The sequence below is a fragment of the Panthera uncia genome (genome assembly GCF_023721935.1).
Source record: "Panthera uncia isolate 11264 chromosome B3 unlocalized genomic scaffold, Puncia_PCG_1.0 HiC_scaffold_1, whole genome shotgun sequence".
Taxonomy (NCBI): Eukaryota; Metazoa; Chordata; class Mammalia; order Carnivora; family Felidae; genus Panthera; species Panthera uncia.
This window is the reverse complement of record NW_026057582.1, coordinates 85,593,569-85,615,735: the sequence shown is the minus strand read 5'-3', so window position 1 is coordinate 85,615,735 and position 22,167 is coordinate 85,593,569. Positions and strand designations below refer to the sequence as shown.

Here is a 22,167-nt window from a genome sequence, read left to right as displayed (position 1 = left end):
ATCTAGACCTATTCACTTCCCCTTATTCCTACAGATCCACAGCGGGAGGCCCTATCCCCTTCTCTGTTGCTGGTACTGAAGTGGGGTGGAGAACTGACTCCTGATGGCCGTGTTCAGGCTGAGGAGCTGGGACGAGCTTTTCGCTGCATGTACCCTGGAGGACAGGGTGAGTGTCTGGGGGGCAAATAACAGGGCTTGGATGAGATGATTAGAGAATAAATTGGGGGAATGAAGAGACAGAGGCAATGGGAAAGTTAAAGGGGGAAAGGAGCATTCTTTCTTCCATGTGGGTATGTATAGCAGTCCATTCTTTGTCCTCCCCTTTCTCCCCCAGGTGACTATGCTGGCTTCCCTGGTTGTGGGCTGCTCCGTCTCCATAGCACTTTCCGCCATGATCTCAAGATCTATGCCTCTGATGAGGGCCGTGTCCAGATGACTGCTGCTGCCTTTGCTAAGGTGCACACTATAGTTCTTTCACAGTCCCAGCTTCCATTAGATAGAGCAGCTAAGAGTTTGGAGAACTAGTTGGGAAATGTCAGGGTGTTTATGTGCTGACTCAGAGAAGTTTCTGCTTGTGTCTGACCCATTCTGTACCACTGAGAATGAGCTGAGAATAATTAAGTGGGCGTAGGCACCTTGACCTGTACTCCTCGCCTCTACACCAGCTCTCATTTGATCTCTGAGACCATTTAGGCTTAGGGGAAGTAGACTGGAAGGAAAACTAATAGATTTTGTGCTTCCCCTCCAGGGCCTTCTGGCTCTAGAAGGGGAGCTAACACCCATTTTGGTACAAATGGTGAAGAGTGCCAACATGAATGGGCTACTGGACAGCGATGGCGATTCCTTGAGCAGCTGCCAGCACCGGGTGAAGGCTCGACTGCACCATATTTTGCAACAGGATGCACCCTTTGGTCCTGAGGATTATGATCAGGTCAGGCTCTCCCTATTTTTGTGCCCAATGTACCGCCATCCCAGATTCCTAGAATTCTAACTAATAGTGATCAGTAATGGTACTTACTACATTGTAGACACTGCTTTCCATACATTTTCTCATTCAATCTTTACCCTTTGAGTTAAGTATGGGTCTATAATCTCTTACTCATAATTTCAAAAATAAAAAAGATCAGGCACCAAGATTCATTTGGTAGCAAAACCTGACATGATAAGACTATTTCTAATTCTTGGGGCTCCTAGGTGGCTCAGTCAGTTTAGCCTCCGACTCTTGATTTCAGCTCAGGTCATAATCTATGGGTTCAAGCCCCGCATCCAGCTCCACATGGATAGTGCAAATTCTGCTTGGGATTCTGTTTGTCTATCTGTCTGTCTCTCTCTTTCTCTCTCTCTCTCTTTCTCTCTCTCTCTCTCTCTCTGTCCTTCCCCTGCTTGCACTGTCTCTCAAAATAAATAAATAAACTTTAAAAAAAAAGACTATTACTAATTCCTATTTATTTTGTTTAGTGTAAATAGTCATACATTGTGCTGCAGAAACATAAATGTGTTTAGTTATGCCCTCAGTCCTGCTAGAGGTATTATATAACATATGACTATGTGCTATATTAACTCTAAAGTCTGAAAAATTCTCAGTTCTAAAACAGTCAGTCCCAAAGATTTTGAATGAAATAATGTTTCAGTTATTTATTGCTACTTAAAAAACTACCCCAAAACTGAGTAACTTAAAACAATATCCATTTTATCTTACTCATAGTTCTAGGTTCACCTGGTCTTCCTTGGGGTCTCTCCTAAAACTGCCCAGATGTTGTCCATGTGTTGGGGCTGAAACCATCTGAAGGCTTGACTAGGTTGCTAAGATAGCTGGGTTCTCTCCCACTTTATGCTCTACCTATAGTCTTAGAGCCTCTCCTCTCCACATGTTTTCTCCATGTGGTTTCTCTAGCATGGTAGCCAGACTTCTTAAATGGTAGCTTAGGACATCCCAAAAGCAGAAGCTTCCAAGCTCTTTTATATTTTTAAAAAATATTTTATTTTTAAGTAACCTCTACACCCAACATGGGGCTCAAACTCACAACCCTGAGGTCAAGAGCCAAACACTCTACTGACTGAGCCATCTAGGTGCCTCCTTCCAAGCTCTTTTATTTTTTATTTTCAGTTTTTTAATTTAGAGAGAGAGTGCACTCAAGCAGGGGAGAGGAGCAAAAGAGAGAGAGAATCTTAAGCAGACTCCAGGCTCAGCGCAGAGCCTAACATGGGGCTTGATCCCATGACCCTGAGATTATGACCTGAACCAAAATCAAGAATCGTATGCTCAACCGAATGAGCTGCCCAGGCACCCCCCGAGCTCTTTTAAAGTATATGTCAAGACTTAATTAGTAAAATGCAACTTTGCTTTTTGGTTTTGTTTTATTTTATTTTATTTTGGTTAAGCAGTCACAGGGCCAGTACACAGTGTAGATTGTAGGCAATCCACCATAGGAACTGTGGACTTGTACTACTTTTCCCCCATTTTAAAAATGAGAAAACCTAACCTCAGAAAAATTTAAGCAACTTTTCCAAGGTCACCTAATTAGTATTAACCTAAAGAGTCTAACCTGAGAGCCCGGACTGTTCACCACTATAGTGTACTGTCTCACGGTAGTAATCACAGTGGATGCCATTACCCAATGTCATCTTTTTTTGCTGTGTATCCAGACCTTGATTGACTGGGAATCATATGCCAGACAGTGATTTTGTACTATCCTCCCACTGATAGCTCCTCATTTCTGATGGATTTGTTTTTTAAAGAAAGTATATTTTTATAGAAGCTGTAGAACCCCTTGAATCTTTTTTTTAAGATTTTTTTTTTTTTGAGTTATCTGTACACTCAGCATGGGTTCAAACTCACAACCTCAAGATCAAGAGTTGACTGCTCTACCGACTGAGCCAGCCAGGTGCCCCCCACTTGAATCATTTTAAAGTGTATAGTTCAGTGTATTAAGTATATTCAGTTAAGTCTATTCACAATATGGTGTAACCATTTCTGATGGGTTCTTCAATGAGCTAAGTAGCTGAGAACATTGTCTGGAGAATGGCATTTTTTGTATTTTTCTCTGAGCAGGACTTAATAAGGACAGGACCTTGCTCTCTTATTTTCCAATCAGTGTCAAATTCAAAAGCTAAAGCACTTTTTCTTTCTCTCTTGCTTCTTTTTGCTAGCAAAAATGGGACTTGTGAGGACCTAGGTTGAATATGTGTATTCCACCCATAATCCTCTTTTCACTTCCCCATTCTTCATTGACTGTCACTGTCCTGAAAGCTTGAGCTGGAATCTAGTTCTGAGGCAAGACCTCTGCTGTAGGTTCAAGCTAACATTTTGTTTAGAGGAATAAGATTTTGTTATCTCTGTTACCCACTCATGAAAACCTTGTGTAGGGATTGTGAGGGGTTGGTTTAATCTTTATTCCTCAGTATTTTCCATGTATATTTTAGAACCCCCCAATAAAAGAACCTAGGTTTATTTTATTTCCTCTGGATTCTAAGGCTTTTACCCTCAACCCTCCTTAGATGACTGTGTGTTTGAGCAATCCTCTCATCTTGGAACTGGTGGTCTGCCCTGTAGCCCAGGAATTCTCATTAGAGTGAGCCTGTAAACAGATCTTACTGGCAGACAGTTTCTGTAATAGGCTCACAGGATTCTGCACAATCAGCACAGAGCCTATCTTGCTTTTCATCTCTCTGTTGCTCATAGCTCGCTCCCACTGGAAGCACTTCCCTCCTCAACTCCATGGCTATCATCCAGAATCCTGTAAAGGTCTGTGATCAGGTATTTGCCCTGATTGAAAACCTCACTCATCAGATCCGGGAAAGGATGCAGGACCCCAAGTCTGTAGGTGGGTATGAATAGTACTATCTTCCCTTCAAGGTTTCAGGTATGGATGGGTTACTCAGGCACTCCTGTGCCCTCTTCTAAGTGTCTGAAACAAGGCATCCTCATCTCTCTGATTCTACTGCAGATTTTTTAGGGTCTTTTGTTGAAGGTAAAATCTTTGGTTCTTTCTGACTGTCTGTCTTCCTTCCAGACCTGCAACTCTACCATAGTGAGACTCTAGAGCTCATGCTACAGCGTTGGAGCAAGCTAGAGCGTGACTTTCGACAGAAGAGTGGGCGCTATGATATCAGTAAGATCCCTGACATCTATGACTGTGTCAAGTATGATGTGCAGCACAATGGGAGTCTGGGACTTCAAGGCACAGCAGAGTTACTACGTCTCTCTAAGGCACTGGCTGATGTGGTCATTCCCCAGGTGTGTCTCATAGCCTGGGGCACTGGGAAAGGAAGGGGAGAAAAGCAGAAAGGAGGGATGGTGTGGGAACCAGGGAAAGAAAACTTAGAGAAAGAATTAGTTGAGTTGCTATATTTGTCAGGGTTCACTCTGGCTCTGAGTAAGTGCAAGAGGCTAACTGAGGAGACACCTGGAGAGGGGGAATGTGGTAGATATGAAAGAAACTCTAGACCTGAGGTGAAGACAAGCATCATCTTGGGCCTGGGAGTATGAGGCAAGAGGGAAACAAGATTCATTGATGTACTTATTCCTGGCCTATGGCCCCTAGGAATACGGGATCAGTCGGGAGGAGAAACTGGAAATTGCTGTGGGCTTCTGTCTTCCACTGTTGCGGAAGATACTACTTGACCTGCAGAGAACCCACGAGGATGAGTCTGTCAACAAGCTGCATCCCCTGTGAGGGAGGGCTGGGAGGGGTGCTGGATGGAGGGAGGGGCATATCAGGGAGCCCTGGGGGGAATCCAGGCTGGTACAGCTTGGGGAACCAAGAATAGAAGGGATCCTGGGATAGAAAGGAAAGCAGTCTTTGAGTTGGGAGGAAAGACTTTGTGGAAGGGTGGGAAGAAGATTATCTGACAGTGTGAATGACTTAGCTCTTATCTTAGGTACTCTCGAGGGGTGCTCTCCCCAGGTCGCCATGTTCGAACACGTCTCTATTTCACCAGTGAAAGCCATGTCCATTCCCTACTCAGTGTATTCCGTTATGGGGGACTTCTTGATGTAAGGATCCTCCTTCCTTCAACGTATGAACATTTATTCCAAGCATTCTTTTACTCTCCTCTTCCTGCTTTTTATTACAAGCCTTCTGTATTCTCTTTGTCTCCCTGCCCCTTCCCTGACTTCCTAGTCCTTGGTCATTGACTTTCGTCTTCTTTTGTTCGGTAGGAGACCCAGGATGCACAATGGCAGCGAGCTTTGGCTTATCTTAGTGCCATTTCAGAGCTCAACTATATGACCCAGATTGTCATCATGCTTTATGAGGACAACACACGGGTGAGGAGCATTAGCCAATGGGGGGGGGGTGGGTAATGAGGGTGCCCTTTCTTTCTCCTTAATTCTCATCTTAGAAACTTTCATATCCTTATAATTTGTAGAATTCAGCTAGGTGTGACACCCAAGGACAGCATGTCACAGAGCATCCAGGAGATTCCTTCTGGAACAAAAAAAGTGTTTTGGGATGGTGTTGAGCCAGAGAGCTATCAGACAACATAGCTCTGCATTAGGGAGGGTATAGAATTTGGGATGATGTTATAATGAGTCTTTTTCACTCAAACATTATTATACGTTTTTCATCTGGCTTCACAAAGGTATCTTTAACTGTGCTGCTGTATGTACTGTAGCAAAACTGAATTACTGTGAGAGAAGGATGGAAAGAGTTGTAGAACTGGAGGCTAGAAAGTTGTGTGCGGTGGTGGATCACAAATGGTAGAAGTGAGGTAATGAGGAACCTTTAACACTAGACTATAGTTAAGGGGAAGCTTACGATAGATCAGCACCAAAGTGGAGTAAGATACTGGAACCTCATCCCTGGGAGGATATATCCTCTTGAGTTCTTCTCTGTTGTCCCTGCCTGGTCTTCCACCACCATATTCAGCTTTTCCAACTGCCCCTTCATCTGTTGATGCCCCATAGGATCCCTTATCAGAGGAGCGGTTCCATGTGGAGCTACACTTCAGCCCTGGAGTGAAAGGTGTTGAGGAAGAAGGCAACGCTCCAACTGGCTATGGATTCCGTCCAGCTTCTTCTGAGGTGGGTTGGAGTGCTGGGGTTTTAGATTAGAGGATTTAGGAACCAAGTGGTGGAAAACTTGAAAACAGTAGAGGGAGGTAAGAGGGTTGGGGGTCTAGGATTAGAAGGCTGGAGGCCATTAACTCCTCTTGAATCTGTGCTTGTTGTTGGGTAGAATGAAGAGATGAAAGCAGACCAAGGCAGCATGGAGAACCTGTGCCCAGGGAAGGCATCGGATGAGCCAGACCGGGCATTGCAGACTTCACCTCAGCCCCCTGAGGGCCCTGGCCTCCCAAGGAGATCACCCCTCATTCGTAACCGAAAAGCTGGCTCCATGGAGGTAATAGGAGGGGCTTGGGAGAAAGAAGTGGTGGAATTGCTCATAGGACAATATCCATGAATCCTCTGAATCACTTTGGGGGGATTCTTGGCACCTTAAGCAGAGTCCTTCTGCCCCTGATGGATATGTTTTATTTAATCTCCGTTTCATAGCTGGTCTCCCAATAAAGCTCCTTTAAGTTGGTTGCTACCTCTGAGATTAAGGAGATATCAGTGAGAGGTGCCAAGAGATAGGATTTTAAGAGATGATAATGAGGAGGAGGCCTTTGGATGAATTTGAAAAGGCTGTTCTTTAAAAGGAAATATAGTAGAAATAGCATGAACTCTGGGCTAAACTCCCAGGCTGATATCTAGAAGCTGTGTGACCTTGGACAGGTAACTTCTCCAAGCCTCAAGTTTTTTTTTGTCTATGAAACACAAGCAATATCCACCATATAGATGCTCAGTAAACAGTAGCTATAATAATAAAACAATTGATATTAAAGGCCAGGGTGTCTCCATCTCTTTGTTCCCTTGGGTTAAAAACTATAGCTCAAACAGGAGCAATTATATAGCACTCTAATTTCATTCCTTTAGAGTTATCGGTATTCATTCCAGAAAGGAAATAAAGTATGGAGGTCTCTCTGTCTTACCCTCTGTTCTGATGAGGAGATCTAGGGACCTGGGCCTGTGTCTGCCTCTAGGCCTGGTTCCAATTCTCTAGCCTAGAGGAAGTAACTGTTGTAAATATTACCTTGTATCCAGCTAACTGTGCTGGGGTTTTTGTTCCTGGTTTTTTCCTGCAGAGTCTTTTCCTCTTGGGCCCAATGCACTCTTTTTGACCCCATGATTTATCCCTGTCTCAGTGACTCTGACTGTCCGATTTGGGTCCTGCTTTGACAGACAAATCTGTTCACCTGGCTTTGTACCAGCTCTCTGTCTTAAAGGAATTGATCTTTCATTTTGGGACTACTCAGAAGAATTTGCAACTAGCTTACATAGGTTCAGCCAGAGGTTTACAGTTCAGATTTTGGAGAAAGTTGGAAAGATAAACTGCACTCTGTTTCGGGCTTATTTTTTCTTCCTGATTATTTTAAGATAGATTTGATGTTGTGACTACTCAGAGCTTCTTTAAGTGTGGTATGCATCATTTTCCCTTTGATGTATAACTTAGTATCCATAATATACTAGTACCCTGCAGACTCATGTGACTAGATCAAATGGACAGAATGATGTATAATCTTCCATCAATAAAATACTTTTCCACATCTGAATGTCTTCCCCATTCACATCGTCTGCCAGTCTCTCTGGCACTGTTGTGCTTAACCCCCACTTTTCTGGTTTAAGCAGTCGAGAGACATAGGCAAAGCAGAGCCCTCTGTGTATCATCTCTCAGACTTGAGGAGTTGGCTTTTTTCTTTCAGGACTATAGGGAAGCTTCCTGTTGTAACCACATTCCTTCCTTTTAGTTCCTAGTGTTACTTATACCATGGCTTATCCAGGATGATGGTAGCCCAAGATATGTTCCTCAGTTTTGCAAGAAAATTGTCTCTTTACTCCTTGGTCACACAGCCTTTTAATATTAATATTTCCTTTCCTTATTCTATAGGTATAGGCATTGGTAGTTTTATCCTTATTGACTACAACCCTTCCCCCATCCCTTCTTCTGCTCTTGTCATCTCATATTTTTGGACAGTTTTAGAATATAGATCTGTGACCTTCATAGCAGCTGTGCCCTAGGTAATGATCCTCTCCAGGTCTATAACTAGCTCTGCCTCACTGGGGCTTTTGGGAGCCTGGGAGTTAAAGGAGCCGTGACCGGCTTTCCACCCGGTCTGATTGCAGGTCATGAACATGCAGTGCACGGGGAACCTGGACCTGATCCCCTTGCGGGGACGGCGCCGCAGGAGGTCAGGAGACCTCCCCCGGCCTTCCCCAGCCATCGGCCTACAGCCCCGGGCTGTGTCCACCACTCACCTGGCATCCTGCACACAGGTGTCCCTCCCTACTTCATCTTCCTTTCCTGCCTCTATCTTTGCCTTTTGGGACCTAGGGACTCAGAACATTATCTGGGGGTTGGAGGGTGTGTATGTTGGGGTTTGTGTGATTAGGCCCTTGTAGCCTTTTTAGAAATCTGTTACACGTCTCCAGACATGGAGGGGAGGGCCTCCTGGTTCAGATAAGAAACTGAGTGTGGTTGCCATAACCACAGTTGTCCCATGGAAAGAAGAGAGGGTAGCCAGACTTTATTTCTTATTGTTACTCAGCTATTGTGATTGGCTTTCTGAATCCCATGGAGGGATAGATAAGATTAAGGAATACTGCTCTGCTGAGAACTGAAAATAGTTGAATAATGATTTCTCAGATTTGGGATAGAAGGGCAATGGGAGGCATCTTGGAAATACAAGTGCCTTCTGGTATGGGATTCCCTGTACAGTTCCCTCTGCGAAGTACATTCTTCATTCCCTTTTCATTCTTCTTCCCCCATAAAAATCTTTTGATTCTTCCAGACTTTCTGACATTGCTTGGCTTTATAGGGGCAGGAATTCAGGACCAGGGTTTTAGACTTCTTGGTTGAGGTGCCAAAATGGTAATACAGAGTCCTTTTTCTCCAGGTGCTTTCTGAGACTTCATCCTCGAGGCCTGGTGGCTACCGGCTCTTTTCATCTGCACGGCCACCAACGGAGATGAAGCAGAGTGGCCTAGGTATGGTCTTCCAGCATCTCACCTGTTGTTGTTGGGGAGGTGTGTCTGTCTGTTCCTCAGGGTTTTATTGTGGGAAACCTTAGTCATGGGTGTTGGGGTCATTTCAGTCTGTGGAATTGTCGGTGGGGCTAGGGAGGATGAATTGGGAGAAGCCATGTTTAGGTGTGAACTTTGAACCCAGATGATTGTTTCCATTCCAGGAAGGTGTTTGTCTTTTGTTTTTTTATACCAACTCCCATTTCTCGGCTGAAGGACTTTTTTCTGGCTTCCCCTCTCATTCCTTATCTGTCCTCCCAGTCTAGCCCCAACCTTAAGGGGCCATGGAGACTCTGATACTTCAGAGTTACCAGAGACAAAACTATAAATAGATGTACTTGTGACCTCCTCATAAGTGTCATATTCCTCATTTGGACAACTTGTGCCATGTCTTCCTCTGAGACCTATGTTTATTGTATCCCTGCTCAGGCCCCTCCTACCTCCATGGCTCTTTCATCCTTTCCTAATCCTGTAATTTTTTTTCCTTCCTTCCTGAAAATTGAGGGACAAATCTGAGACTGGTGTAGTGGCAGAGGCTTCTCTCAGGACTTTGAGGGAATGTCTCTTGATTTTTTTGATTCCTGGAGAGGGGTGGAGAACATCATTCAACCTTTCCTAAGAACACAGACTGCAGGAAGGACCAAGCCTCAGAGGGTATTGTATTCTTTGGGAGCGGGGAGTGGTCCTTGGGAGGGGCTATCTTTGAATACAGTGTCTTGTGAGCCAGTAAGTAAACTGGCAGTTAGAGACAATTGTGTGGCGTCTGGACTTGGTTCTCCGGCTCTTTCTATCTTGTCCTATTATTCACTCCATTTAGCTCCTTTCATTTTTCTGTTAATTTTGTCCTTGGCAATTTCTTGGCCTAAACATAATCAGCATTTGGACCAGCAAGGGGGAGAAAGGTTTTGGTAACTTTCCTGGCTAGTTTTATGGAAGTAGGTTGCCTTCTAGATCCCTGAGATGAGGTAGATGGTTTGGGGCCTGGAAAATAAATGGCAAATTGATGGATCTGTGACACAGACTTCTCTTCCTAGAAGTTTCAGTAATGAATAGGTTTCAAGTAGGCTGAAAATGAGGATAGGTGTGTCAGGCCCAGTTGAGTAGGAGTGCTGTCAAGAACAAGGGTGGTGGTAACCTAGACACTACCCTCTGAGATGATCCAAGGACTGGACAGGGCAAGATTGGCAGGATGGCACCAGAAAATTATTAGGGGATGAAGTAAATATAGAACAAAGCTCGGGTGGTCTGGGATAAAGTCTGCTAGTTTCAGCTTCTGTGAAGAAAAGTAGACATATTTAACAAGCTTTATTTGAGCCCCATTCTAGAGCCTGTTTACACATGAAAAGTAGGAGAAGGTGCTGCATAGAGCAGCAATCTTGAATTCCAGGACAGAGATTATTAGCCGTCTAAGCTTCTTGATTTTTATGGTAGCTTTGAAATGCTGGGACCCCTGAAACCATGACACCTTCTTTGTGGGCTCAAAGGAAGCTGACCTCCTTTCCATTCTATCCATCTCTGCTATATTAAGTTCCAAAGCCAAAGCCAAGGCCTTGGCTAAGATGGATTTGGAAGGAGAGATGCAACTCCTGAAACTTAGGTGTCAATCTTGTCTCTTTCCTCCCACTCTGTCCTTGTGAGCTACAGTAGGAGAGGGGACTTTGGAGTCTCAACCCTACTCTCAATAATATCTGGAACATTGACTGGTTTATTTGCTTCAGAGATTTTTTAAGTTTTATTTACTCCTCTGGCAGTAGAGTTCCCTTTGCTTTCTTTGAACTTATGTGTGTAGGCATCTGGCTTTGAGATAGGGTTTATGAGACAATAAATGTTTGAGAGCAGAAAAACATGGCTTTTTCATTGTTTCGTGTTTATCAGGTCCTCATTCTTAATAGGGTCCTCAGCACACAGTAGGCATGTTCTGCATGCAGTCACCGGACTCTTCACATGCCTTTAATTTGTGTCCATCTTCACTTCAGAAACAATGCTCTGTTTCTTCTTGATGAAAAAAATAATTATGTCTTTTCTAAATGAACACAACTGATCTTCAGAATCAGGAGACCTGGACTCTAGTCTAGCTTAGCTCCTAACAAACTATATGACCTTGAGTAAATGAGATCCCTTTTGACTCTCAGTTTCTTCACCTCTAACATGAAGAGATTGTACTGGATAATCTTTAAGTCCCTTCCAGCTTTAAAAATTCAGTGAGTCTCGTACTTCTTTTCTTGGGAAACATAAAAAAGGCCTGAAGAGAGATAGAAGGAGGGGAATGTTGGATGAAAAACTTAGGAGGGATTGAAACTTACATGAACTTGAAATTTGGGCTGAGTGCTCAAAACCTAGTCTCTAGTTTCAATCAAAGTTCTTTCCTTGTAAGTCTATAAAGTATTATATTTCTCAATTCTTCAAACTCTATATCCAGGGTAAGGAGCACTGAATTAAATCTAGGGAGATCTAGAGAGATCTACCTATTCTTTTAGCATTCCTAAGAGTCACCTGGAAAACAGTCTATGCCTTTCAGTAGCTTTGAGTCCCCTAATATGACTAACATTGTATTTGTAGTGGTCTCTTGTATCTAGTATATAGATCTTTAGCAGAATCCCTACCTTGCTTGTCCGGTGCGACTATGGACAATAGTGAAATCTGTTTGTGGTTATGAGAAGTGGCCACATGGTGGTGGCTCTGAGTAGCTATATGTATGTGTCTTGATGTTGTCATGTGAAGTTATGTGTACTTCTGTGTGGTAATTGCAGCTTTGTGTGGCTACTAATGCACTCCCGGCCTTGCAGGCTCACAGTGCACAGGGCTGTTCAGCACCACAGTGCTGGGTGGCTCCTCCAGCGCTCCGAATCTTCAGGACTACGCCCGCAGCCATGGCAAAAAGCTACCACCTGCCAGTCTCAAGCACCGAGATGGTATGTGGGTGGGTTTGGGGGGCAACTCTTTTTTTCACTTGTCCCCCAGCGCGGACACAGCTCAAGAACTATTCATACTTAAAGTGGCACTGACTCTGGCCTTATAGCAAGTTTTCTTCATCAATTATAGAGGGGAGAAGGAACCAAGACCCCATGCACCCCTCCATTTGCATTCCCTCTCACCATACAAATACTACTTATTTATGCTTATCCCTTCATAATCTCCCACATACAGCCCTGCTACATCAATTTATTCCACCTTTATATTCTTTCCTGGATTCTGGCCTATAGGAGCAAGGACCAAGGAGGATGATCCGTGGTCAGGAAGAATGCAGTGGAATCTTAATTAAAATCTAGGAAATCAGGGATGGGGAAGTTGCTCAGTCAAGGCAGGAAAGATGATATGGAAAGAGATTGGGGGAAGGGAGGAAAGTTTTTACACAGATTTTATTTCCAAATGACCAGAAAGAGAATGTTGTGGTGAAATTAGGGTTGTTTGTGGGGTCGTACTGTGGTAGAAATGACACACAGATTCCTACAAGGAGATTATACCAAAGGAGAAGATCAAAAGGTAGTAGTCAGGAATCTAGGGGGTGGGGTGGGAACAGATCATATACTAACTGTAAAGAACAGAGTATATTGTGGGCAAATTCCAGAGCAGAGGGTGGGGGCAGGGGTGGGTATAATCCCCATGATGTCTTTTCTCCCCAGAGCTCTTGTTTGTCCCGGCCGTAAAACGATTTTCTGTGTCGTTTGCAAAGCATCCGACTAACGGTACGTTTGCTTCTGACTCAATGTCATTCCCCCTCATCATGTCACCTCCAGACACTTAACCTCTGAGTTCTGACACTGACTCTGCCTCTGTCTTCCACTGTGTTGGCAACCTGGTGTCTCTGAACCACTCACCAGTGTCCCTCTTGGGACATACTCCTTGTTGTGACAAACTTTACTCTTGGCTGCAGCCTGGCTGCTCTATCCGTGTGGCAACTCAGGGATTTACATCCATGGTCACCATCATCATTGTTCTGTCACTTTTTTCAGCATCATCACCAAAACATTAATTAAACCTCTCCCTTTCCCATCACATGACTGCTGGGCTTTGTACAAACATGACAATGGTTCTCCTTCTTAGGAAGAGAATAGTATTTCCTGTATTATCCCCATGTCTTTTTTTTCCCCCTACTCCTCAGCTTATAAGTTTGGTCTTCCTGTTTTTTTCTCCAACTTTTTGTTGGAGTGAATGACTAATTTGTTTCTCTTTTGGAGCAATGTTGCTGCAGTTCCCAGCTCCCAAGCATACCCATAAGGTCTTGAGTTTACAGTTTTCCATCACCATATTCCTATCTCCTATCATTGTGTGTACTTTATGTGGCTCTTGTGCTCCTGACATTTGCTTTATGTTACTACTAACCTAGGGCGTTGACCTAGAAAACAGGAGCCCAGACCAATTTGGGATAAAGAGAGAAAGAAAGGAGTAGGAGGTAGTAGGTAAAGGAAAAGGGATTGTACCTTGGGTTATATAACACGAGTTACTACACAGTTTCCCTTTAGCCCTAGCCTAAGACACTGCTATCTCAGATAAGCTTGAAGTGAAGGTTGAGATGTCACCTGGGAATTCTGGGGGACTTAGGAAGGAATAATACTTCAAGAATATTGAAGAACTGGTCTGGTCATACTAAGGTGGGAGAGTTTAGAGATCTGTGTAAACCAAAAATTGAAGAGCTGTGGTCTCTTTGTAGGGCATGGCAGGGAAACCCAGGACTTACTCCCTGTTTTATCCTTCATATTCCTCGTTTCTCTCTGCCTTGTACCTTGTTTTCAAGGTAAATCCGGTTTCTTTATATATGATTTTCTTCTGTCTGAGAACTAAGACTCTGCAAAGGAGGCAAAATTAGCCTGGCTTCCTGGCTGGAAAAACCTCCATAGCCAGTGGCAGCTGCTAGATTTTAGCCCAGTCAGGCCATACTTCTCCACTAGGCACTGCTGAAATCTCCCTAGGTTGACTAGCCTATACTTGCTCGGTTTATAACCCCACCCCCACCCTGGCTCCCATTTGTGCCTGTGACAGGAGCTCCCCTTTTAGAGTGGCATCGCTGTGCCTTCACATTTAGCTCCAAATTCTTCTGGCCTTCATGTGTCACAATCATCTCCAGAGTAGAGCCTCACGCACCAACCCAACCCCACAACTTGGGACTTGGACTTATGAGATGTGTTACTTAGAGTATAGAATATAGTACCAGGAAATTGGGCCCCTGAAATCAGAGCTAAATCACTGATTTAGCCTAGTTCTTAGGCTTTATGAGAAAAGATCCAAATTCATAAAACAGATCCTCAAACCTATATATCTCTAGTTCCCTGAAGCCTTCGTTAGCAGCCTCACCAGTTGAAGAAGAGAAGAATTAATTCTCCTGAAGGAAGAGCAGAAGAAAGACCTGGACAATTCAGATATGGTGCAGGAGAGAAAATTCAGGATCTCCTTTGACACCCTGCACACTTCCTCAGAGACCTTCTGGCCCTCTTCTTGTACTTGAGTTTGGAGGCTAAAGTGCCTCAGATACCAGAATCTGGGATCTACCTGTTGGAGAAATTTGGAGCTATTACATCTCTTGCTGAAGATTATCTAGATTTAAGTTGTCCCTCTGGACAACATGAGGGCTCTACCCCATGGTCAAATCTTGCGTCACTGACCCAGCAATTACAGAGTGGATGCTCTGTCTACAATTGTTTATGCAGATTAGTCACAACAATATGCCAACCTACTGTCCCATCATCACCATTTCCTTGCCATGAGGTCTGTCTTTGAAATAGCAGCTGGAAAACCTGACCTAGCTTTGGCAAGGAGGCAAGGCAGTATCTCACTTTAGCAGGAGAACATCTGTCAGCCTATCCCTGACTCTGTTCCTGATAAGCTTCTGTCACATCCTGTGACTATGTTGAGTATACAAGTATGGCCCATTACTAAACTGCATGCTGAACTCACTAAAGTAAACTAATATAGTGGGAAAGAGACTAGTTTACCCTTATCCAGAATGTTAGAGTGTACCCATTGGATTTACCAAGCCCATTTCTTGTAGGATACACTTAGTGCCTGGATAGAGCTGAAACCTCTCCTGACATCCATAATAATGTCTCTGGAAACCATAGTCTCATAAGATCACTCTGTGGAACCACTTCTGGTCTGGGAGTTCTTTAGCTACCCTAACATAACTTGTCTATACCATCAGGTCTTAAGACAGCATACCTTTCTCCTAGGATCCTTTCCTTATTGCTCCTCCTATGCCCCTTTCCACATGCCTTTCACTGCCTTCAACCTTTTGCATTTGAATTGCATATATCCACAAAGTTTGCCACGCAGCTAAAATTGTAAGTGGTTCAGGATTGAAGCTTTTCCACTCACCAGCTGACCAAAGTTAGACAGCAGTGGGAAGAAAATATAAAATTACCTAACTTTTTTTTGGCTTATGTAATAGATACAGTGTCTCCTGAATCCTGAGATTTATGCAATTATTTTTTAAATATCTGCATATTTGGGTAAGAGTAAAGGCTGATTAGTCAATATCATCATTTTCACTTACGGATTCCGTTTTTTACATACTCTGTTTAAAAGGACCTCTATACCTGGTGTTCTGCCAATCTCCTTAGCCACCTATCTAATACCTTCCCTGTTTGTGGCTATTTTAGAGTCTGGTCCAGAGGCCTGGCCTGAGCCTTTTTAGCTTCAAACTCTATCTTGATTCCCTCTACCATTTTTGATACTCTTCTCTAAGTGACTTTGAATCTTTGCATCTCTATACCAACTTTATAAATACATTTGTCTGTGAAGCAGGCCCTAAGTAGGGATGTTCAGGGATCATCTGTTCAGGGATGACCAGGGACACTGGAGCTCTAATCAAGACTTCCAGCCACAAAACTGCCAGCTTACCCCCATCTAGAATGATGTGACTGCTCTCTGTAAGCACTGACTTAATTTATCCTCAGTGAGAGAGGGGAGGGCCTTGCTGTATGATGAGGTTTCACTAGCCCCTTCTTTTAGATTCCATGTGATGCCGACTCTTCTTCCCTGCAAGAGATACCCAGTGGTTCTGACCATCTCTCCTTCTCTCTTAGCTCACCTTGGAGTTGAGTGGTCCCACTTCCTAGTAATGCTTGTGCCATTCAGTGCCCCCCTCATTGTCTCTCCCTCTTCTCTTTCTTTATCTTTGTGCTTCCTGCCGTGGTCCCCCCCATCCCCTCCAGAGCTGCTGGATGACCAGCACCCTGTGGTCCGGTTGCTGCGCAGTTTTTCCTCTGACTGTCCAGGGGGCCGGCCAGTCTCCTTGGATGCCACGCTGGCGCATCACCTGCACCAGTGCTCCTACCACCTGCGCCTCTTCCGGAACTGGCTGCGCTCAGGCCAGGATGACCCCGAGTGCCTCTACGGTACCCCCTGCCACCAAGCTGGCTGCTGCCGTTACCCTGGCTGGGATGACTGCTTTGCTTATTGCACTTCTGGCAGGAGAGTCCACCTATTCCTTTCTCCTGTTTACCCTAAGGTTATGTGACTTGCATTTAGTTGCTTGGATGGAATTGGGGCCAGACTGCCTGGTAGCTGTAGCATTGGCTGCTCATCCCCTTCCTGTTCTCCTTTCTCACTGCCTCCTAATGTTACCCATTCCCAACTCTATTCAGTATAGGAATAGTCTCTTGCCCTGGAATCTGCTCTTGTGTCTATAACCCTCAGCTACCACCATCTTCAAATCTAAATATTTTTCTAGCCCCTCTGAGGAGCTAAAGACTATATACTTCTATGCTCCTGCCACTAGAGTACAGGGGAAAATTGAGGCACAAATGTCTTAATCGAATCTTTGAAGCACACAAGGGCCAGAGCTTAGAAGATGGTCAGGTGTAATCTTTTTGAGTTATAGATTTTAGTCATTAGGGAACAAGAGGCTATGTCTTACATAGGTATTGTTGTTGTGCCTACTCTTAGTTTCTTTAAGGAATTGTAAAGAGACATAGGAAAGATTGGGGGCTGAAAAAAGTACTTGGGATGTGTGTTCTTAATCCTCTAATGGGGACTTTTTTTTTTCTTTCATCAAGAGGCCCTGGGATTAAGGTTCCAAATTTAGGTTTACACTTCACCCAACCCAGACTGGGGAACTTACCTTGGAATTGTTGGGTTCAGCACAGAGAATCAGTATTTATTCTTTTTCCTAGGGGTTTGCCTCATTTTCCTGATGGACTAGAGAAATTCTAGCAAGTCTTCTGGGGTTTTCCAGTGAGAGCAGAAGGGAGAAGCTTTGATGTGATGGAAATGACCAAGAAAGAACTTCCATCCCCCAGCCTGTTCATGCATGTGGTTTTCCTGGGCTGAGCTTCATGTGTATTGCATGCACTCCAGCTTGCTTCCAGACTAGCTTTCAGCTAGTCTTTCTACCCATATCCTAAATCTGCATGAACCCCTCCTCAGATTCCATGCCCTCCTCTTTAATCCAGTTCTCTTTACATGATCCCTGAAACCTGCTGTTTCTTCCCAGCTCCATGACCTCCCTACCTCATTTAGACCTACAATTTCACCATTACCTCTGGACTTTTGTTTTATTCCCCTAGAAAGAGCAGGAGCAATGTAGGTACTTACCCTATTGGAATTCTGTTGATTTTTCCATGGGTCATTGCAGGCTCTCCATAGGTAGGATCAGAGATGATTCGATTCACTTGGAGGTCTTAGCAGGTAGACTTTTTAGGAAATCTGGAAGTGAGAAACAGACTCCTTTATGGGCTCTAAAGAGTTCCCACTCTTGAGAATCTTGGATACCCCATCTCCAAAAGCCACGGACTCTCCTGATGGCTCTCAGGGACTCTCCATGCTTCCTTGGACAATTGGGGTATATCTGGCAGGAATAACATTGACTTTGCCCATCTCTTTTCTAACAGGATTTGAAGGGTGTTCCATGGTGCCTACCATATACCCTCTGGAAACACTGCATAATGCCCTTTCCCTGCGTCAAGTGAGTGAATTCCTGAGTAGCGTCTGCCAGCGCCACACTGATGCCCAAGCACAGGCATCTGCAGGTATGGAGAATACTCTTATCTTGTACGTCTGTCTCTGTCTCTGCCCCTGTGCTTCCTAGAACATGAATAATAAATTAAAAATATAGGCACTCTAAAAAGACACAAAAGTAGACTTGAAAAATTGTTTAATTGCATAGGCCAATTCAACATCATAACTTCCCAAGTTAATTTATAAATTTAACATAATTCCAATAAAAATGCGGCTGTTTTTCTAAAGTCAGACAAATTGATTCTGAAGTTGTCGTTGAAAAATAAGCAAGAGTAGCCAAAGAAAACCTCAAAAAGAAGAGTAGTGAAAAGTTACTAGCCCTATCAGATCTCACAACATTCTATAAAACTTCTATTATGAAAACACTGTTGTATTGTACGTGAATGGACAGAGAGACCAATCAACAGAATAGAAAATATACAAACAGATGAAGTTAGTATTTCAAAATACTGGGGGAAAGATAGACATTTTAGAAATGTCTATTTCTACATTTCAGAAATGTTTATTTTACATTTGAGAAATCTAAATGTAAAAATTAATTAATAGGTTGTTCCAAGGGCTTGTCTTTTCATAGAAGCACCAAAAAATCAAGCAAAAACTATCAGAATCAGCTTTGTCAGAACTCTGGAAAATAATCAAAAGTTTGCATCAACCAGGAAAATGGTCAATTGAGAAAGAGGCAACCTAAGAATGGGAGAAAGCTTCCCATCATTTTACTGTCTCTTATCCCACCCTCTCCCCAACTTTGGCATCAGTCTTAAAGACGGCAGGCCATGTTCTCAGTGTGGGGCTCTGGTCCCTGGTTCCAAAGAGAGAACAGACTTTATTCTCAAAGAATTGTGTTTGTCTATTCTAATTTATCTATTCTAACTTGTCTAACCTAAAGACTGTCACAGCGTACTTACCTTTGTTTCACTTAACTTGGACCTGAATCAGGGCAGTAAAGTAGCAGAGAGTGTTCCTTGAAAACAGTGTAAGGCATATGAATAACATGCTGCTTCCTGGGGCAAAAATTATAATTGAGGCAAACAATAAGTGTACTGAAAGCCTGGGGTAAAGACTTAGGGAGAGAATTTTTTTGGAAAATTAAAGCATTCAAAGGCACCCACATATTCTGGGGAATTTAGAAGCCATTTGCATGCCTAGGGAGGGACGCATGTGCAGAAAACACACAAGATGACCCTAAGATTTTACCTCTGGTTGAACTCTGTACTTGGCACAAGCAAGAAGTGAAGACCAAGGGGGAGTTGTAAACAGTTTTGCTAACTGTTGAAGGAATACCTCAACACAGAACCAATCTGTAAAGGCTGAGAGAACTCCCCTTCCCTCCCTTCTCCTTTCCCCCCATCTTCCCCTCCCCTTCTTTTGGTTCTTGGAATTCAAGGAAATCCTTGTCAGAACACTAGTTGTGAAACAAGCTAAAGGAACAGAGACTTCAGAGACTACACATGATAAAGAAGACAGACTTCACAAAAAGAGTTTAGAAAAATCACTAAACAGCCACAGCCTACAGCAAACAATGAAAACAAACCTTAAGGAGGGGGAATAATCTGATACTCAGAGTTAATGCATCATTCAAAATGTCTAGTTTTCAACAAAACATTATACACTATGCAAAGATACGAGACAATATGATCCATTCACAGAAGAAATTAATGGAAACAGTCCCTGAGGAAGCACTCACTAGGACAAATATTTTAAATCAGCTATCTTAAATATGGTTAATGAGCTAAGGGAAACCATGGACAAAGAACTAAAGGACATCAGGAGAATGTCTCAGCAAATACAGAATGTCATTAAAGAGATAGAAAATATAAAAAGGAACAAGCAGAAATTCTGGGACTGAAAAGTGTAACAAACGCAAAACTCACTAGAGGGTTTCTTAGAAGATATGAGCATGCAGAAGAAAGAGTCAGCAAAATAAAGATAAGTCATTTGAAAGTGTCCATTTTGAGAAGGAGAAAGAAAAAAGAATGAAAAAAATTAACAGAGCCAAAGATATTTGTCGGATACCATCAAGGATACCAACATATTCATAGTGGGAGTCCCAGAAAGAAAGAGAGGCAGAAAAAATATTTGAATAATGGCTCTGAAGACTTCTCAAATGTGATAAAGACACAAATCTATACATCCAAATAATTCAGACACCAGGAAGGATAAATTCAAAGATATCCCCACTTAGGGGCGGCTGGGTCAATTGACCTGAGTCAATTAAGCGCTCGACTTTGGTTCAAGTCATTATCTCATGGTTCGTGGGTTTGAGCCCTGCATCGGGCTCTGTGCTGACGGCTCAGAGTCTGGAGCCTGCTTTGGATTCTGTGCCTCTTTCTCTCTCTGCCCCTCTCCCATTCACCTCTGTCTCTCTCTCTCAAAAATAAACATAAAAAAAAATCCACTGAGATACATTATAATCAAATTGTCAAAAGACACAGAACATCTTGAAAGTAGTAAGAAAAAAGCAACTTGTCACATACAAGGAATCTTTAGTAAGATTAACAACCAATTTCTCATCAGAAATCACAGAGGCCAGAAAGCAATAGAATGACATATTTAAAGTGCTAAAAGAAAAAAAAAATGTCAACCAATAATTATTTATGTAGCAAAACTGTTCAGAAATGAAAGAGAAATTAAGACCTTCTGAGAAATGCTAAAAGTAGCCTTTGACGCTGACATAAAAGGACACTAGATAGTGACTTGATACCATACCAAAACAAAGGTAACTACATTGGTAAATATAAAAGTCAGCATTACTGTATTTTTGATTTGTAACTTCTCTTTTTGTGTCATATATAACTTAACATAAATGAATAAAACAATCATCACAAGTCTGTATTAATGGGCATATAATAAATAAAGATATAATTTGTGACAGTAACAACATAAGGTGAGGGCTGAGCTTTATAGGAGCAGAGTTTTTGTATGTTATTGAAGCTAAACTGTCATCAATTCAAACAAGATTGTTATAAATTTAGAATGTTAATTGTAAGCTCCTCGGTGATCACTAAGAAAATATCTAGAAAATATACAGAAAAGGAAATGAGAAGGGAATCAAAATGGTACACTACATAAAATCAATTAAACCCAAAGATTATAGTAATGGAGCAAAGGAGGAAAAAAATAAAGTATAAGCTGTATAGAAACAAATAGTGAAATGGCAGAATTAAGCTCTTCCTTATCAGTAATTACTTTAAATGTAAATGAATAAAACTCTCCAATTAAAAGGCAGAGATTAACAAAATGGGTTTTTTAGAAAGTCATTCAACTATATGCTATCTACACAAAATTCACTTTAGATCCAAAGATGCAAATAGGTTGAAAGTGAAAGGATAGAAAAAGATATCCCATGCAAATAATAACGAAATGAGAGCCAGGGTAGCTATACCAATGTCAGACAAAATGGTCTCTCAATAAAAAATTGTTATAAGAGACAGAGAAGGTCACTCTATGTTGATAAAAAGGTCAGTTCATCAAGAACACAACAAAAATTATAAACATATACTCACCAAACAACAGAGTCCCCAAATATATGAAACAAACATTGACAGAATTGAAGGGAGAGATAGTTCTATGATAATAGTGTAATATCTCACCTTTAATAGTAGATAAAACAACCAGACAGAAGATCAGTAGGGAAACAGCTTCAATAATGCTATAAACCAGCTAAACTTAACAGATATATAGAACATTCCATCACCAACAAATAGAGATTCTTCTTAAGTGCGCATGGAATATTCTACAGGATAGACCATATGCTAGGACACAAAAAAAATAAATTTTAAAAAATTGAAATCATACCAAATATCCTCTCTAACCACACTGGAATGGTGCTAGAAATCATTAAAAGAAAGAAAACTGGAAAATTCACAAATATGGAGAAATTAAATATTTGGTTTTTTTAATGTTTATTTTTTACAGAGAGAGAGAAAGGGTGGGGGGAGGATCAGAGAGAGGGAAACACAGAATTGAAGCAGGCTCCAGGCTCTGAGCTGTCAGTACAGAGCCTGATGGGGGCCCAAACTCACAAACCTCAAGATCATGACTGAGCCACGCAGGCACCCTGAAATTAAACATATTCTTAACCTATGCGTCAAAGAAGAAATCACAAGGGAAGTTAGAATATACTTTGAGATGAATGAAAGTGAAAATGCAGC

General features: G+C 42.5%; 1 protein-coding gene across 17 annotated transcripts in view; it reads left to right on the top strand.

Moving 5' to 3' along the window:
* The window catches only part of PPIP5K1 (diphosphoinositol pentakisphosphate kinase 1), a 42,819-nt gene that overhangs the window by 10,579 nt on the left and 10,073 nt on the right, over positions 1-22,167 (top strand). For 6 of the 17 annotated variants that reach the window (XM_049613502.1, XM_049613499.1, XM_049613495.1 and 3 more), the window contains 15 exons: positions 35-166; positions 335-456; positions 749-931; positions 3,683-3,824; positions 4,014-4,237; positions 4,545-4,672; positions 4,882-4,996; positions 5,162-5,269; positions 5,909-6,025; positions 6,180-6,344; positions 8,168-8,317; positions 8,938-9,028; positions 11,851-11,976; positions 12,688-12,750; positions 17,890-18,027. In XM_049613502.1, coding sequence (XP_049469459.1) covers positions 35-166; positions 335-456; positions 749-931; positions 3,683-3,824; positions 4,014-4,237; positions 4,545-4,672; positions 4,882-4,996; positions 5,162-5,269; positions 5,909-6,025; positions 6,180-6,344; positions 8,168-8,317; positions 8,938-9,028; positions 11,851-11,976; positions 12,688-12,750; positions 17,890-18,027 — 2,004 coding nt within the window. Of the gene's footprint in view, positions 1-34; positions 167-334; positions 457-748; positions 932-3,682; positions 3,825-4,013; positions 4,238-4,544; positions 4,673-4,881; positions 4,997-5,161; positions 5,270-5,908; positions 6,026-6,179; positions 6,345-8,167; positions 8,318-8,937; positions 9,029-11,850; positions 11,977-12,687; positions 12,751-16,212; positions 16,396-17,889; positions 18,028-22,167 lie in introns of all 17 variants that reach the window. The other 11 variants (XM_049613506.1, XM_049613510.1, XM_049613498.1 and 8 more) reach the window with 10 other exon arrangements.